Source organism: Chionomys nivalis, chromosome 26 (assembly GCF_950005125.1).
Source record: "Chionomys nivalis chromosome 26, mChiNiv1.1, whole genome shotgun sequence".
NCBI classification, from domain to species: domain Eukaryota; kingdom Metazoa; phylum Chordata; class Mammalia; order Rodentia; family Cricetidae; genus Chionomys; species Chionomys nivalis.
In genome coordinates, this window is record NC_080111.1 from 15,420,677 (window position 1) to 15,437,564 (window position 16,888).

Sequence of the window (16,888 nt, forward strand, 5' to 3'; positions counted from 1 at the left end):
ATAAAAGGAAAACATACTCACTAGTAGTTATAAACATTGTAAGAGATTCGATCAAGAAAATTATTAATACGTAATAGATAATGCTAAATACTATTACACTTCACATTGTTTTTCTTAAGAGATCCAAAGTATTACACATTTAGCATCAAACAATTGTGCATAACTACTCCACGGCTGTTAAAGACTCGGCAGAATACCAAGGAGAATGGAAGCTTACAGGTATCTCAATCCTAGCAGTCAGTGTCTGGTCTTTCTTAATGTTCTTAACGTGAATTGCTGACCCTGTTAGGATGCTGGTCCCAGAGCTACTACAATCCACAGTGTAGACTGGCAGGCTTGGAGCACCTAGAAACTAGAGGGAGGACAGAAAAATCATTAATGAACCAATCCATAACTACTCACTCACTGTTCAAATTCATGAATAATTTACCATAGCTTTTGGGCTGGACATTGGAAAATTCTAAGTAAAACTCAAGACACTAGAATTTTTTTAATAAAAAGTAATTTTCTATGTTACATAAAATCTACCATTTTAGAAAAACTAAATTCCTCAAACACTATTAACTTAAAAAAGATCACGTGTATATCTGAGTGTGGGTGTATGCTTGTGTGTGTGTGTGTGTGTGTGTGTGTGTGTGTAAGGAAAGAAGAGCTATGGGATGTCCTGCAGCTGGGATTACAGAGGTTACAACCAGCTCACTGGCCCTCTTCTTTACTGTCCTGAGTTTCCTTTGTTGTAGATCTTATTCCCACCTTTGTTTCTGTGTTAATCAAAAACTCCCAGAGAGCTTTATCATTCTCTTTAATAAGTGAAACACCTTCTCTAAAGTCCAGGGAGGGATGTGGGGAGATGGCTCGGTAGTTGATAAAGGACAACGTAAGTTTGAACCCCCAGAGACCACATCAAACTAGTCACTACAGTGTACCTCTCCAATCCCAGTGCTCCTAAAGCAGGGTCAGAGACAAAGACAGAGGAATTTCCTGAATCTAGCTGCCCAGCTACTCTGCCATATGCATTCAGACACACGAAAATTGACAAAGACAGAGACATGTATACGAGGGGTAGAGGAAAGAGAAGGGAGAAAATATGAGACTGCTTTGATGGGCCTGGTAGTGAAAGCCTTGTATCCAAATACTCAAGAGATTAAGGCAGTAGAAACAATCATGAATTCAAGCCTTCTTGATCTACAGGGTGACTTCAAGGCCAGCTTGAACAATTTTATGAAATCCTGTCTCAAAATAAAAAATCAAAAGAGGGCTGAGAGTCGGGCGGTTGTGGCACACACCTTTAATCGGGAGGCAGAGGCAGGTGAATCTCTGTGAGTTGGAGACCAGCCTGGTCTACAGAGCAAGTACCAGGACAGGCTCCAAAGCTACAGAGAAACCCTGTCTCGAAGTAAACAAAACAAACAACAACAATGCCCCCAACCCAAGGAAATGTTCTAAGAAATCTTCTATGGAATACTTATTAGGACTTGATTGAATGGCAGCCACACCTTTAACACCCGTACTCAGGAAGCGAAGCAGGCAGATCTCTTGAGTTCGAAGCCAGCCTGGTCTACATAGAGAAACTCAGTCTTGAAAAAAGAAATCCAAAGTAAACAGTCAAACTAAAACAAATAAAAAGGACAAAAGACAGAGTCTGACTTACTTCCTTTGGTTTCAATTAAATGTTGCAACGTACACAATTAAAAAACAAAAACAACATAAAAGTTTACTATTTAAGGCTTAACGCTGAAGCAGCAAAAAGATAGTCACTGCCTTGCACTAGCACAAGCTCTAAGCACTCAGAACTGTGCATCACAACAAGCTCACCTTGCAGTGGACAATCAGCTTCGGCTGTGCTGTTACGTTGTCTGACTCGTCCACAACTTCCACCTGAAACGGGAACACTGTTCCATTCTCTATGACCAGGATTTCCGAGTCAGGTTTCACTTTTAGTCGATGAGGGGGACCTATCAGGAAATTACATAATAAAGTTCATATTCAATAGATTAAATAGACTAAGATATCTTTTGTATTAATATTTATGACCGATGAACAAAGAAAAAATACAGAACTTGATAAATTCTATCTTCCAAACATACTTAGCGTGTATGATGGAGCTGTCTCAATAGCACAATTGAATGTCTGATGTCTGGGGGAGAGGTGGTGCACATCTTTAATCCTAGCACCCAGGAAGCAGATCTCTGAGTTCAGACCAGACTGATCTACAAAGTTCTAGAATAGCTAGGACTACACAGAGAAATACTATCTTGGAAAAAAAAAAAAAAAGTAGATGTCTAGGTTAGACATGCAAGCTATAGACACTGATTAGCTCATGCTAGAAACGTCCTAAACAGTCCTGAGAAACCTTTAAAATATTAGGAGGGAAAGTATTCAAGAGCAAAATAAGTTTACTAAAATACTGTTTATTTATCAACTTTAGCTTTACACAGTGAATGACTGCTGGCTCCAGCACAGGAAAAAACATGCTGAGTCTGGGTCCAGCATGATGGTACAATCCTGTAATATCAGCATCTGAGAGCTGCAGACCAGCATTGGGCTATGTTATAAACAAACACCTGGTGATTAAGCAATTACATAAGCAGGTAAGTACACTGCTCGCTCACTGTCTTTGATATGAACAAGCTATATCATACATTTCTTATAAGGTTAATAGGATGGATCTATACTTCAACAATAAACTATATGTACAATCCTTAATACTTGAAAATTCAATTTATGCTAAATACTGTTAATAAAAGTATACAAAACAGTTAGTAGACACAATTATTTTAGTTTATAATATTGGTTAACAGTGACTATTTAATAACTATCAACTACGATGTCATGTTTTAAGTCAGCACTGCTATGTGCATTATACAGAACACAAGGTTCTATCACCTCCATTTTAGAAGAATGGAACAGAAAATATTTAATCAAAGAAACACATAAAAATATTCAATATAAAGAGATGTGCTGGACCCAAGGTCAGAAAGTGGCAAAGTCAAGTTTAAATCCTGGTTTGTGAAGAGGTTTCTTTCTCTCCTACCCCAACACTGTGCTATTCTCTACTTTGTTATTTCTATCAAATTAAAAAGCACCAAAAAACATACCTAAGTAATGAGATTTCTACAAGTCAATTCATTTGGTTTAGCTTACTTCTAAAAGCATACATATTTATTACTCTAAATGAACTTTTTTCCCCTTGGTTGTACCAGCTTTCACTTCTTCATCAATTTATGACTGTGTAAAACCTGCAAGAACTTCAAATTATAAATGCAAATAAGTCATTGTTTCCTTCTGCTGTCATCCAGGACAAATGAACATCCATGGGCAAGCTGTTATATCCAAGGTTTCTAAGGATCATAACTAAAACTTGCATGCCAACTGTTCCTTGGCCTTTTGTTTAGGATCAAGTATAAAACACTCAATAAACATAACCCTAAGCATCACAAATACTGGCAGGTCTCACTTTGCACAGGACAGTGTTAAAGACAGCTCATATGTGACTAGCACTGTGATCTCTCTCCAACGACTGCACAACCAAGCAGTGAGGACTGCATTTGATCCTACAGCTACAGCCCTACAGAGCAGGTAACATTCCAGTGATCGCTTGAAGAAGCAGCCAGACCAAGTTTACCTATACTGAAACCCAAATGGCCTGATTACAAAATATTATTTTTGGATCCTTAAAACAGACTATCCCTTAAATTAAACAGCATATTCCATCCTATGTAACTTGAATACAATCTCATTGTCCCAAGATGAATTCTTATCAAATTAACAAGGACCTATAATTCTTAAAACATGTTATACCAGTAAGATTGATATAGGAGTTTAAACCTAAGTCTAATAAGCTTATCTCTAGATGTTTCCTAATACACTGTACTTAAAAAATTTCCCCAAGACTGAGTTATGTTTAGTAACTCTAAATGTATTTTTGAGACTTATACTGGAGCTTGGGGTGTAGCTCCACTGATTAGGGTATTTGCTTTGAACATAGGCCTGAGTTCAACCTCTACACCACATAAACCAGGCAGGTTTATATGTTACATGTCTGTAACTTTGGAGGTTGAGGTAGGAGGATCGTAAGCTCTAGGTCATCCATCCTTAGTTGGTTATCTATAGGGTCTCTGAGGTCGCCTGGTCTAGACTGTCTCAATTTTTTTAAGATACAGAGACTTGGAGGGATTAATAATCTCAAACATCAAACTGCATAAAAGCATCATTATACTTGTATCATAATAATGCCATTTCTTCTTTGTTTGTATTTTTGACAGAATCTCATTATCGCAGCCCAGGATAGCATCAAAATTGCAATCTATTCCTGGGGGATCTGTCACCCCCGACTGTTGCAAGCACAGCATCCATGTGCACATGCTACCTTCATATACATAATTAAATTGTACTCTTTTTACTGCCTCAACCTCCTATATTCTGGCCATTCACCACCACAGCAACCTAAGAATATTTAAAAAGTTAAAATAATATTACCAGGTAGCAATCTAATTTTCAAAATCTGTGAATCTTCTTTTAAGCCCGGAATAATAACCTTCAGATTAAAATTCTGTTGAAAAAAGACAGCAAAAATTAAACCTAAATTTTAAGTAGCTTACCATTTCAATTCTGATTGTTTGCTTTCTAATTTCCTTATCATTATATAAATTTACTCATAATTTAGTCTCCAAAATTATTACAAATATTTAAAAATCCCAGGAGGAAAAAAAAATATTTCCTCAAACTCAAACGGTGTACCTCAGGTAATTATCAGAATCAGAAGGGTTTTATAAAGATGTAAAGCAGGGGTAGAAAGACAGCTCAGTGGTGAACAGCACAGTTAGATATTTATATGTGGCTCTGATATATTAACATGGAAACTCTGTGAGCTTATGAGCCAGGTGGTGGTGACACAGGCCTATTATCCCAACACTGGAGAGGCAGGTGGACTCTGATTTCAAGGCCAGTTTGGTCTACAGAGCGAGATCCAAGATAGCTAGGGCCAATATACAGAGAAATCCTAACAGACAGACAGACAGACAGAGAGAGAGAGAGAGAGAGAGAGAGAGAGAGAGAGAGAGAGAGAGAGAGATCCTTCTTATGACCTCCTCAGGCACCAGGCACACACATGGTACACAGACTTACATACAGACTAAACACCTCCACACAACATAAAAATATTTGAATTAGAAGCATTTCGAATTTTGGAGCATCTCTATAAACAAAGGTATCCAAGTAATAAAGCAAGTCTAAATATGAAATTCATCTATTTTCTGCCTTAAATATATCATCTTCAATCAACTTCTCTACAGCAATTCTGGCGTGCCCATTTTGACTGACATTTATCAAACAAGGTCAGGTTTAGATTTGTTACCTGTGTCATCATGTTAATATTCAAAGCATTTCAGGTCAGAGCTACTCTAGCTGAACTGTCTGAAGACAACAGATGTTTCTCCTCTCTTCTTTGTGCTGGTGCTTTAAAACCCAGTGCCTTCCAAGTGCTCTATCACAGACCCAGACCCCAGGAAGCTCTAATTTAAACATAACATTGAGAGGACATACCTGTATCTTTCTTAACCATAGACATCCCTTGCTAAATGCTTCCCTGTTAATTATCAGAACATGTTAAAATAGTCAGCTACAGTCTCACTGATTTAAAATTGCAGCTCTAAGAAAAATAAAAGAATAGAAGGGAGAGCTGGGCGATGGTGGCACACGCCTTTAATCCCAGCACTCGGGAGGCAGAGGCAGGCGGATCTCTATGAGTTCGAGACCAGCCTGGTCTACAGAGCTAAAAAAAAAAAAAAAAAAAAAAAAAAAAAAAAAGAGAGAGAGAGAAAAGAATAGAAGGGAGAAAAACTGGAATACTGAAATGCTGAATAAATGGTTCTGAATGAAGAAGATAGCTAGAAAACATTTAACTCGAGGATGCTGAAATGACTACAGCAGTGCAAGTGACATCTTCACACCGCTCTGAGGTAACATAGCATTGACGAATTTCTAACAACTTGGAATTACTGTGATCTTGTTTACAAAATACAAAACAAAGGAAAATAAACCCAGGTCAGTCAACAATCAATTTCCAATTTACCATAATAGGAAACAAATAATAAGTATTGTAACATTTATGTATAATGCTTACCTTGCCTTGACAAGAGTTAACCAGACCTTTAGCTACAACACCTTGTATTACACAATTTGGGCCTCTGGTTATTTCTTCATAATGTAAAGACAGACCACTGGGGAAAAAAAAATAGATTATTTATAAATTTCCCTGAGCAAATGTGCTACAGGCATGTTCAATTCATCTTTCTAATAAAATTTCTAATTTAATTTAAATAGGAAGTAAAGAGAAGAAAATTTGGGGTTGGAGAGATGGCTCAGCGTTTAAGAGCACTGGCAGCTCTTCCAAAGGCCTGGGGTTCAGTTCCCAGTACCCACATGGCAGCTCTGTCTATAACTCCAGTTCCAGGATCCAATGCATTCATACAGACATGTGTGCAGGCAAAACACCAATGCACATAAAATAAATGAATAAAATGAAAAAATTTAAAAACAGAGAAGAAAATTCCTAAAAGTGTCTTTTTCTCCCCTTGAGTCAAGAATTCCATATATAGCCAAGTTTGCCTCAAATTCATAATCCTCCCACCTCAGCATCCCTAGTACTAAGATTACAGATGTGTGCTACTCTAATTAGCTACAAATATTCTATAATAGAAAAACATATGACCAAGTAAAGTATAAATGACAGTAATGGGATAAAAACTGAAAATAATGTGGCAGACTGATAAGACAAAAACCACACATGTTGAGTTGGTCAAGACAAAAGAAATAAGGCAAGCTACATGGCCAACAAAAGTCTGATGTAGTATCACACCTGTCACTGTACAAACACAGGGATAACTGCTGATTATTCTTTACTTCACTGTAACAGAATCTCCATAGAAGTAGTCTTGTATAATTAGCCTTTTCCACTATGCATCTATAAATACCATAAAAGTATTTAAAAGCAACAACAACCAAAAACCCCACAAAAGGGCAGATACAAGCAACAAGTATACCCCGCATGAGAAACCCTACTTGCAACTACCCCTGGAATCTGCCTTGCTTCCTTTCATTAGGCTTGCCCATAAAAGTTAGACTTGGTAAGAATATCAAAATGCAAGCCTTGACTGTGGATCAACCCGGACTCTCACTGTGGATACAATAAGAAAGAATACAAAGGTAGAGACGGGAGGTGATGGCACACGCCTTTAATCCCAGCACTCAGGAGGCAGAGGCAGGCAGATCTCTGGAATTTGAGGCTAGCCTGATCATCAGAGTGAGTGCCAGGACAGGCTCCAAAGCTACACAGAGAAACCCTGTCTTAAAAAACAAAACAAATATCAAAAGGTAGACCACATTATATCCCTGAGCAGAGAAACCCTCCAGTACACCAGGCTCACATGGTGTACTCATGGAACCCTCACTCTTTTCTATGCACATCTTTTCCACAGGAAAATTTTAGGCAATATCTGCTACCTAGTAAGCAGAGAAGTCTCACTAACAAAGTGGCTTTCATGCTGCTGTAAACTTGTTACTATAGATGCTGAATACATTTTCTATTGCAGTGTGCAAGTAATACCTAGGTTAGCTACGACGCTCAGGGAAAGAAAGAGAAAAGATACATCAAGGAAACAAGAAGCTCATTCTTCTCAAGCACAGAAATCAAGGGCTTATAGGTATTTTCCGAACAGACAGTAAGATTTAACAACAAAGACCTTAAGAGTCTTTGATTTTATAATCGAGTAGCACTATTTTATTTCAATTCATTCTAACAAAGTGTTCCAATAAACAAAATAACAAGGCTTGTTCTACACAGAGAAAAAAATAAAGAAGGGAAAAAAGCATATCAGCAATTTAAAATTTATTGTTTCTGTGTGTGTAATATGTATGTATGCCTGCAGTCCACAGTGTGTATGCAAACCATGGTGTGTGTGTGTGTGTGTGTGTGTGTGTAGGTCAAAGGCTAGCTCCTCCTACCATGTGGATCCCAGTGATTAATGCACACCTTCAGGATGGGTGGCAAGAATCTTACTCACTGAGCAACCCTGATGGTACAGACTAATCACTTTAAGTTACCCTTTGGTCATTCGACTCAGTAATTAAGCACATGTATTTCTCTTACAGATGGCCAGATGTCAGATGCAGCATCCACAAGGGGCCAGCTCACAGCCCCAGACCCAGCTCAATGGGAATCTGAAGCTCTGCTGTCCTTGAGCATCTGCACTTACACACTCACGTGCCCTCTGCTGTCCTGGAGCATCTGCACTCACACACTCACGTGCACACGTGCCCTCTGCTGTCCTTGAGCATCTGCACTCACGTGCACACGTGCCCTCTGCTGTCCTTGAGCATCTGCACTAACACACTCACGTGCCCTCTGCTGTCCTTGAGCATCTGCACTCACACACTCACGTGCACACGTGTCCTCTGCTGTCCTTGAGCATCTGCACTCACATGCACACGTGCACACATGCCCTCTGCTGTCCTTGAGCATCTGCACTCACACACTCACGTGCACACGTGCCCTCTGCTGTCATTGAGCATCTGCACTCACATGCACACGTGCACACGTGTCCTCTGCTGTCCTTGAGCATCTGCACTCACACACTCACGTGCACACGTGTCCTCTGTTGTCCTTGAGCATCTGCACTCACACACTCACGTGCACACATGCCCTCTGCTGTCATTGAGCATCTGCAATCACACGCTCATGTGCACACGTGCCCTCTGCTGTCATTGAGCATCTGCAATCACACACTCACATGCACACGTGTCCTTGAGCATCTGCACTCACACACTCACATGTACACGTGCCCAACACACACAGAATTAAAAATGAGATAAAAGCTTTTTTAAAAAGTTACTTTTCTTATAAAGTAATGGCAGGACACCAGGACAGTAACTGATTAGTAAACAGCAAGTTATTTCATAGTACCCAGAGGTTTAGGAGTTAAGACAGAAAGCACTTCAGTAATGTGCCAAGTGGGCCTCCCATCTGAACTATCTATTATCTCATTCTGAGGTGTTAGAAGTTCAGATTAACAACTTAGTTTTACCTTGGTTACTAGAGTTTTTTTTTTTAGCAGAAGTGACTCCTTTTGATTCTATCCTAGTCTGTTGGGGCCTACTGCAGAAGCCTACTCTAAAACAATGGTATCTTGCTACATATTTAACAAAATCAACATTAACAATGCAAAGTGGCATACAAAATCGCTCTTAATCATATGCCATGTATTATATGATTTTGCTGGCTCTTGAAATCCCCTAACATATAAAAGAAAAACTTTTACTACTAAAGCAAATACAAATAAAACGTGGAATGTAAGAAGGGACAAAGACAATAAAACTCAGGCCAATGGAAAATCAATTCATAGTTGCAACGAAGCTGAAGCCTAAAGCAGCTGTGAAAAAAGTTGGAAATCAAACTGTGTCACAGATACTACCCAGAGGCTGATGATGCCAGCAGATTCAGAGAAATGGGCAGAAAAGAAGAGAGAAAAGGTATACGGGGGAGAGGAAGGAATGGTGGATATTTAAATCCCAGAATTCCTCTCTCCAACACTAACATGTATGTTAAAGTTTGTATTTGAACAGATTAAAACAAAAGATCATTGAATTAGAGGCAGAAGCTAAAAAAAAAAAATTAAGAACAATAACACTGAATGAAAACCTCCTTGTCCTCCATTCCTACCCTAGTGCTCTTGTTCCTTGACTAGTTAGGAACCAAACTATTAGCTCCTGTAAGAAAAAAACTGAAAAATTAATCCTTGAGGAAACAGGGCTGTACCGCCAACCACAGAGACCCACCCTCCCAAGTCTGCATCCAAGTCACAATCAGATTCCTTGGGCCCACACTGAGGCCCAAGGTGGACAAGTGCTTACCCAGCAGACAGGAAGCCACTGGTAGAAGATAAAAAATGCAAAGGCTTCCACTTGCTCCCCCACGTCTGATGTTAAGATCAATCTTCAGATGATTCCCACCACATCTTTGGTTACCAAGCCAAAGTGTCTGCTCATTGTTGTGCAGGTCACAGACCTTCTGGTGTATATTCTACAGAGTGCTGGTTGTGTGTGCCTAGGCATTCTATTTCACCTTTGTCCGCAGTTCCATGAGGGGAATCTACCCTTCCCACTGTCACCTAACTCCGTAAGTTCGGGGTGTTTATTTCTTTGTCCATCACTTTTGGATTTCTTTTGCTCTGTCAGCTCTTTATTGTACTTCAATGCCTTTCCACTGTACCCAGCTCTTCCTGGAGTCCAGCACCTCATGTTTTGTTTTAAACATTCAGAGAACCATTAAAGCGATGGTTAGCTCTAATCCATCATCTCCAACAAAATCATATGAAAGGCATCAATTGAATGGTTTGTATTCATTCAGCTACTAAAATACAACAACAAAAACCAAAGAGGAAGATATTTCCTTCTGCTTTTGCAAACTTCCTGAGCAGGGTGCCTGTGATCACAAGGTGGCTTATCATTTATTCAATAATAGGACTTTTCTTTTACATTTATCTTTGTTTTCTGGACTGGGAAATAGGATTTGGGCACAATTCTCTTTCCTGAACATCCAATACAGAAGAGGGAATAAGGAAACCTCAGAGATGAAAGTGGAAGAAAAATGGAGAGAACAATTATAAAATTAAAGAAACAATCAACTAGGCATGGTAGTGTATACCTGAAATCCTAACACTCAGGAGGCAGATGTAGGAGGATTGTCCCAAGTTCAAGACCCACTTGATCTACATAGTGAGTTCCAGGTCAGCCAGGACCATATAACAAGACTGTTTCAATAATCCAAAAACAAAACCAAAAAAAAGCAATGTCTTCCACGTTATCTGGGTCTTGGGGATGGAAATGAGGTCCTTGGGCTTGCAAGGCAAGCAGTCTACTGACTGAACTATCCTTCAGGCCTCAGCAGCAGTCCCTAAGCAAACAATAGCAACTAGCAGACTGCATGCCACACTTGAAAAAAGGAAATGGAATAAAACGCAATGACTTTAGCAGTAAATTCAAAATAAACTTCTGTGAAATAATTTGCACATGATATTGTAATTGCAGAGGATGGTTTGGAGCCAAATAAATCACCAGGAGTCATAAAATTCATTTAAAACATTAATGCCAATGCTAACCCTATATAATTTACACAAAAAGAGTAAATACTTAGCAAAAATACAAATACAAATAAATCCTTCAATTACCTTGCTTCAAGAACTGGATCAATATCAGATGATAGCTGGGTTGTGTGACCGAATTCATCCTGTAACTCCAAAGGAATATTGAATGGAACTCCAACACGAAAAGGGGAATCCAGAAGACCAAATGAAAACTTCTCTGGCTTGCCCTCTTTACCAAAAACAAAAGGGGAAAGTATTGAGAAATTTTATTGGGACATCATAAACAGACTCAGACATTTACTGGAAGTGACAACTCCAATGAAGATGGCGTTTTAAATCTGTGCAGAACTGGGAAGACGGCTCAGCAGTTAAAGCACCTGCCCTGCTCTTGCAGAAGACCTAAGTCTGGTTCCCAGCACAACTGTCAAGTGACTCACAATGCCTGTAGCTGCAGCTCCAGGATATTTGATGCCTTCTTCTGGCCTCTGTGGGCACTTGTACACATACCCACACACTGATATAAAATTTAAAACAAAACTTAAAAAGTAATCTGTGTAGATTTAACTATTTCAACAACCAACACACGCAAATAAGTATAAAATTTTATCTCACAACATATGTAAACAAAAATTCAGGGGGTAGATATCAAAGTGTTTCTTTTATTTCCTTTTATTCTTATTACTATCATGGAAACAGTCTTACTATGTAGGCTGGGCACACCAGGCTGCCCTTAAACTTGTTGCGATCCTCCAATCTAACTGCCAAGGGATAGATTATAGGTGTGCACCATCATGCCAAACCTAAAATAGGTTCTAAGCTATCAAACTGTTAGAATGAAGAATGCTTATGCCCTTAATTTATTTTTATTTATTTATCTGGTTTATCGAGACAGGGTTTCTCTGTGGCTTTGGAGCCTGTCCTGGAACTAGCTCTTGTAGACCAGGCTGGTCTCGAACTCAGAGATCCGCCTGCCTCTGCCTCCCAAGTGCTGGGATTAAAGGCGTGCGCCACCACCGCCCGGCTGACTAGGTACTTTTATAGCCATTTAAAAATCAAGATGTTGGGCTGGAGAGATGGCTCAGCGGTTAAGAGCATTGCCTGCTCTGCCAAAGGTTCTGAGTTCAATTTCCAGCAACCACATGGTGGTTCACAACCATCTGTAATGAAGTCTGGTGCCCTCTTCTGGCCTGGAGACACACACGCAGACAGAATATTGTATACATAATAAATAAATATTTAAAAAAAAAATCAAGATGTTTACTCCATTATGTATCTTTTACTGAATTATACAAAGCCCTGCCCCCACCCTGATTTAAAAGGTACCACCAGGAGATGGAATTATACATATAGTAAATTATACATTTACTCACCTTTAATAGAAAATTTTATTGCTTTAGAAGGTAGCGCTCTTCCTGCATAGGTATCTGCATTACTTTCATTCAATACCACTTGTAATTTCAATGTATAATTACCCAGTTTCTGGATATTTTCTAGATAAATTAAGAAGAGATTAAACATCATATCAACGGATACTGAATCATATATATTTCCCAAGGATATGCCTAGCCTGTTCTCAAATCAGTACACTCAAGCAGCTCTCCTGCTGAGCTCCTGGAGAAGTTCTACCAGAGGTGAAGCACCATGTATGGTGTGCACTGTTTACAGAGGTGATGGGGATCAAACCCAGGCCCTCAGCCATGGTAGGCAGGCACCGGAGGGGCTGGAAAGATGCTCAGCAGTGAGCATCACTTGTTGCTCTAACAGAAGGACCGGGTTTGGTTCACAGTCATCCATAACTTCAGTTTCAGGCATCTGATGCTGCTTTCTGATCTCCACTAGCACAAGGCAAGCACACTGGGTACATATATACATGCAGGCAAAACACTCATACACATAAAATAAAAATTTGAAACCAAAATAAGTAAAAAAAAATAAAAATAATTGAAATTAAGAGTAACTCACCCATTTTTTTAAACCAATAAGGCCATTTTCCTCCATGCTGACTGATATGTGAAATGATTTCTTTGTTTCCACTTGAAGCTTGATAAAGGAAAATAGAAATACTGCCTTGAGAAACTGAGTATAAAATGAAAATATGTGTTGCAATAGATCACATGCAGTTCCTTTTTTTTTTCCAAGACAGGATTTCTCTTGTAGCTTTGGAGCCTGTCCTGGAACTCACTCTGTAGACCAGGCTGGCCTCAAACTCACAGAGATGTACCTGCCTCTGCCTCCTGAGTGCTGGGGTTAAAGGCGTGTGCCACCACCGCCCGCAAATGCAGTTATTTATATTTGCTATACACATCATAAAACTGTTCTGAAGCTTCAAACTATTCAATACTATGTATGCAAACGAGGAAAAACAATGAAAGTTTATTGAGCTCATTGCAATGCTTTCACTTGGAGGGTAAAGTGATGGACTAGAAGGCAGTACCCCAAAAGTAAGATATACAGTCCAGAAGTAGCACAAGTGGATCATATGGCTTCTACTTTCAGCTTTTTAAAAAACTTCCATACTTACTTTCATAGTATGTGTGCTAATTTATAATCCCAATAGTGAATAAGGGTTCCTTCTCCACATCCTCACCAGCATAAATGGTACTGGTTTTCTTGATAATAGCCATTTTGTCATAATTTACATTTTGCTGGAAGCTAAGAGTGTTGAACACTTTAAAATAGTTATTGGCCAAAACCCTCTGTTGGCCTGTGAAGGCGCCCGAATGCCCAAGAACATACTCCCTTAGACACACAGTTACATAAGCAAAAGTGAAATACTTAAAAAATAATATAATTTTGGTTATCAATATGCTGAAAATACCTTTTACTAGGCTGAGATATGTTCTTTCTATTTTGGGTTTCTTCAGGGCTTTTTTTTTAAATCATAAAATGGTATTAGATTCTGTCAATAGCCTTTTGTGCATCTTTTGAAATTATCATCTAATTTCTTATATTGACTTATGTGATATATTAATATGTTGAATGATTTCATTACCACTGGATTAAAATCTACTTGATCACGATGGTCTTTTTACGTTTTCTTAAGTCTAGCCAACAAAAATTCTGCTGAGAATTTTTACATCTATGACCATTAGGGAGATAAGTCTATAATATTTTTCTATTGGGTCTTTCCCCAGTTTTGGTATCAGGATAACATGGCTTCATAAAAACAATTTTGTAGTGTGCCTTTCTTTTCTGATACAGAGAGTAATTTGAGAAGCACTGATGTTACTACTTCTTTCAAAGTATGGCAAAATTCATCAGTGAATCCATCTGAGTCTGGAATTACCAATCTGAAATTATTTCTACGCTTTATTTTACTTTTTTTATGGCTTTTTGATCCCACCAAATAACTTTATTCACACAAACGTCCCTTAATTTACAAAGCTTCAGTCATTCATACGCATTATGGGATTCTATAGTGTTAAAGGAACTTAACTATAGTGTATCATACTAACCCAAGTAAGCCAAGTACAAAAAAATGTTCCTGTAAAGTTGTTCACACATAGGTTCTTTATTACCAGCTTGGACTCTACCCTTTAAGTCAAGATTCAAGTTACAGGGTCAGGATGGTAGCACATGCTTTTAAATCCTGCACTTAAAAGGGAGAAGCAGATGAACTTCTGTGAGGTAGCAAAACCTGGCCAGATATGGCTACACAGTTAAGACTCTGGCTCAAACAACAACAAAAAAGATCCAAGCTATACCTGAGTAGAAGTCTCTGAACCACCCAACCCACTACAGCAAGTTATATATTTCACTGCCAATGAGAAAAGTAACTAGACGGACTGAATCAGGTCAAGGATGAAGAACATGTGAAATTCTAGGGTATCCCATATTTGAAAATTTGTATCTAATACTAAAAGACACCTAGAGATATGGGATAAAACAAGGAGGGACTTGCCAAAGGAAAACAAAAATAAGAAACCAATTGTGTTAAATAGATCAAATTCCATACATTAAAACTCCGCCCCTCCCCTTCACTGAGCATCATTACAGAGCACTAATCGATATCGCTTGAAATTTTAAAAAATAAAAAAACAAAATGAGGCAAAAAAAGTAACAAAAAAAATTGAATGAGGTAACCCAGATCGAGAAAGAGAAATATAATATGTACTCACTCATAAGTAAAGTGCTCACTCATAAAGCCAAGAATAACAAGCCTACAGTCCAAAACCCAGGAGAACCTAGATAACAAAGAGGACCCTAACATACATGGATCTACGCATGAAGGATAAAAAGACAAGATGTCCTGAGTAAATTGGGAGCATGGGGGGCAGAGGGGAGGATGGAAGGACAGTGGGCAAAAAATGTACAGCTAAATAAAAATAAGAACAAAACAAACAAACACCCCTCCTTTTCCCCCAAGTTTTGGGCACTCACATAAGATGCCCAATCTGACTTTTTGGAAGAGTGTACCTTAATTTCTACTTCGTAACTTTAACCAAGTCTGCTATATTAACCAGATTAAAGTCATCAAAAATTAAGATATTCAATTCTTCTTATCTATTCACTAAAGGTCCACACTCATCTATATTCTTACTGTGTAATATGACTTTAAGTTCCACCAGCAGCTTCTTGGATCCTCCGTGACTTGTCCCTGGGAGCTTCTGCATTGCTTCCCCCTTCTTGTTTAGTATTTCGATTCTTAGTGCACCTGTGAGAATGCCCAATGTGGAGAGAAAGACGGTCACAACCACCCACCAACAGTCTGGAAGGTCTTCTTGTTATATTTCAATAGCCTATAGTTTCTATACGTTAGAAGTAGACAAGTTTTTTAAAAGAAAGACAGAACCAACAGAGGAGATATTAGAAAACATACCAATTGGGGTTCCGGCAGGCCTAATTTCATTTGGCAATAATTCATCTCCTTCAGGCCAAGTTACAGACAGCCTATCAGGGAGCCTATTACAAAAACAGCATATTAATGTTTTGTGAATCTAGTTACTTACAGCATTAATTTGAAAAATGCAAATTACCAGATTAGTACTACTGCTACATTCTGAGAAGTTAAACCTAATCTTGTTATGCCTAATAAAAAGCCAAGATAAAAATCCACCTTGATATTAACACTTAGATGTAATTTTTCTTTATTTACAGTATAAATGTCCCTTTAAAGACAAAATAAAATAAGCATCACTAGCTTGATCCAGAAATAGAAACATCGTCTACTTCATTTTCTTTCCTTTTCCTGTTCAATTTTAAGGTGATAGCGATAGGGTCCTCTACATCAATACGTGCTGTCCTGGAACATATGACATAGCTCAGGCTGGTCATCAATGTCCCTCACCTCGGTGTCCTGGGGCAGGGGGACAGCTGCTTCTACCTTACTGGCTTCTTCCTTTTAGTGTTCTTCATTTCTTACAAAGTGCTGGTTTCCTCCAGCTTTCAGTCCCCCACCCCAAAGCCTGTGTTAAGGTATAAATAAATGTGACACTTTAGACAAGTTTTCCCTTTTTCTAAAAATCTAGGTTCCTGTCTAACTACAACTCTCAATATTTAATGTCAAAGAGTTCACTTCAGAGCATATAACATGTATGAGAATACTAAATAGTACTTCCAAATATATATTTAGATCCAAGAATTTAAATATATATTTTCAAAAATTATACTATATATATTGCATTATATATTATATATTGTACTAATATTAAAAAACTATAATATATATTTCCCTTCTTTTTGAGACAGGCTATCATTGCGGAGGCCTGGCTGGCTGTCCATGTAGACTAGGCTAGCTTTTAATCTCA

The 16,888-nt window shown here is 38.5% G+C and overlaps 1 protein-coding gene across 1 annotated transcript in view; it reads right to left on the reverse strand.

Annotated features, from left to right (window-relative positions):
• The window catches only part of Smchd1 (structural maintenance of chromosomes flexible hinge domain containing 1), a 135,405-nt gene that overhangs the window by 67,368 nt on the left and 51,149 nt on the right, over positions 1-16,888 (reverse strand). The window contains exons 16-24 of the mRNA XM_057758546.1: positions 15,961-16,043; positions 15,682-15,795; positions 13,104-13,181; positions 12,512-12,631; positions 11,226-11,370; positions 6,125-6,221; positions 4,480-4,552; positions 1,816-1,955; positions 218-352 (exon numbers count right to left, since the gene is read on the reverse strand). Coding sequence (XP_057614529.1) covers positions 218-352; positions 1,816-1,955; positions 4,480-4,552; positions 6,125-6,221; positions 11,226-11,370; positions 12,512-12,631; positions 13,104-13,181; positions 15,682-15,795; positions 15,961-16,043 — 985 coding nt within the window. The remainder of the gene's footprint in view (positions 1-217; positions 353-1,815; positions 1,956-4,479; positions 4,553-6,124; positions 6,222-11,225; positions 11,371-12,511; positions 12,632-13,103; positions 13,182-15,681; positions 15,796-15,960; positions 16,044-16,888) is intronic.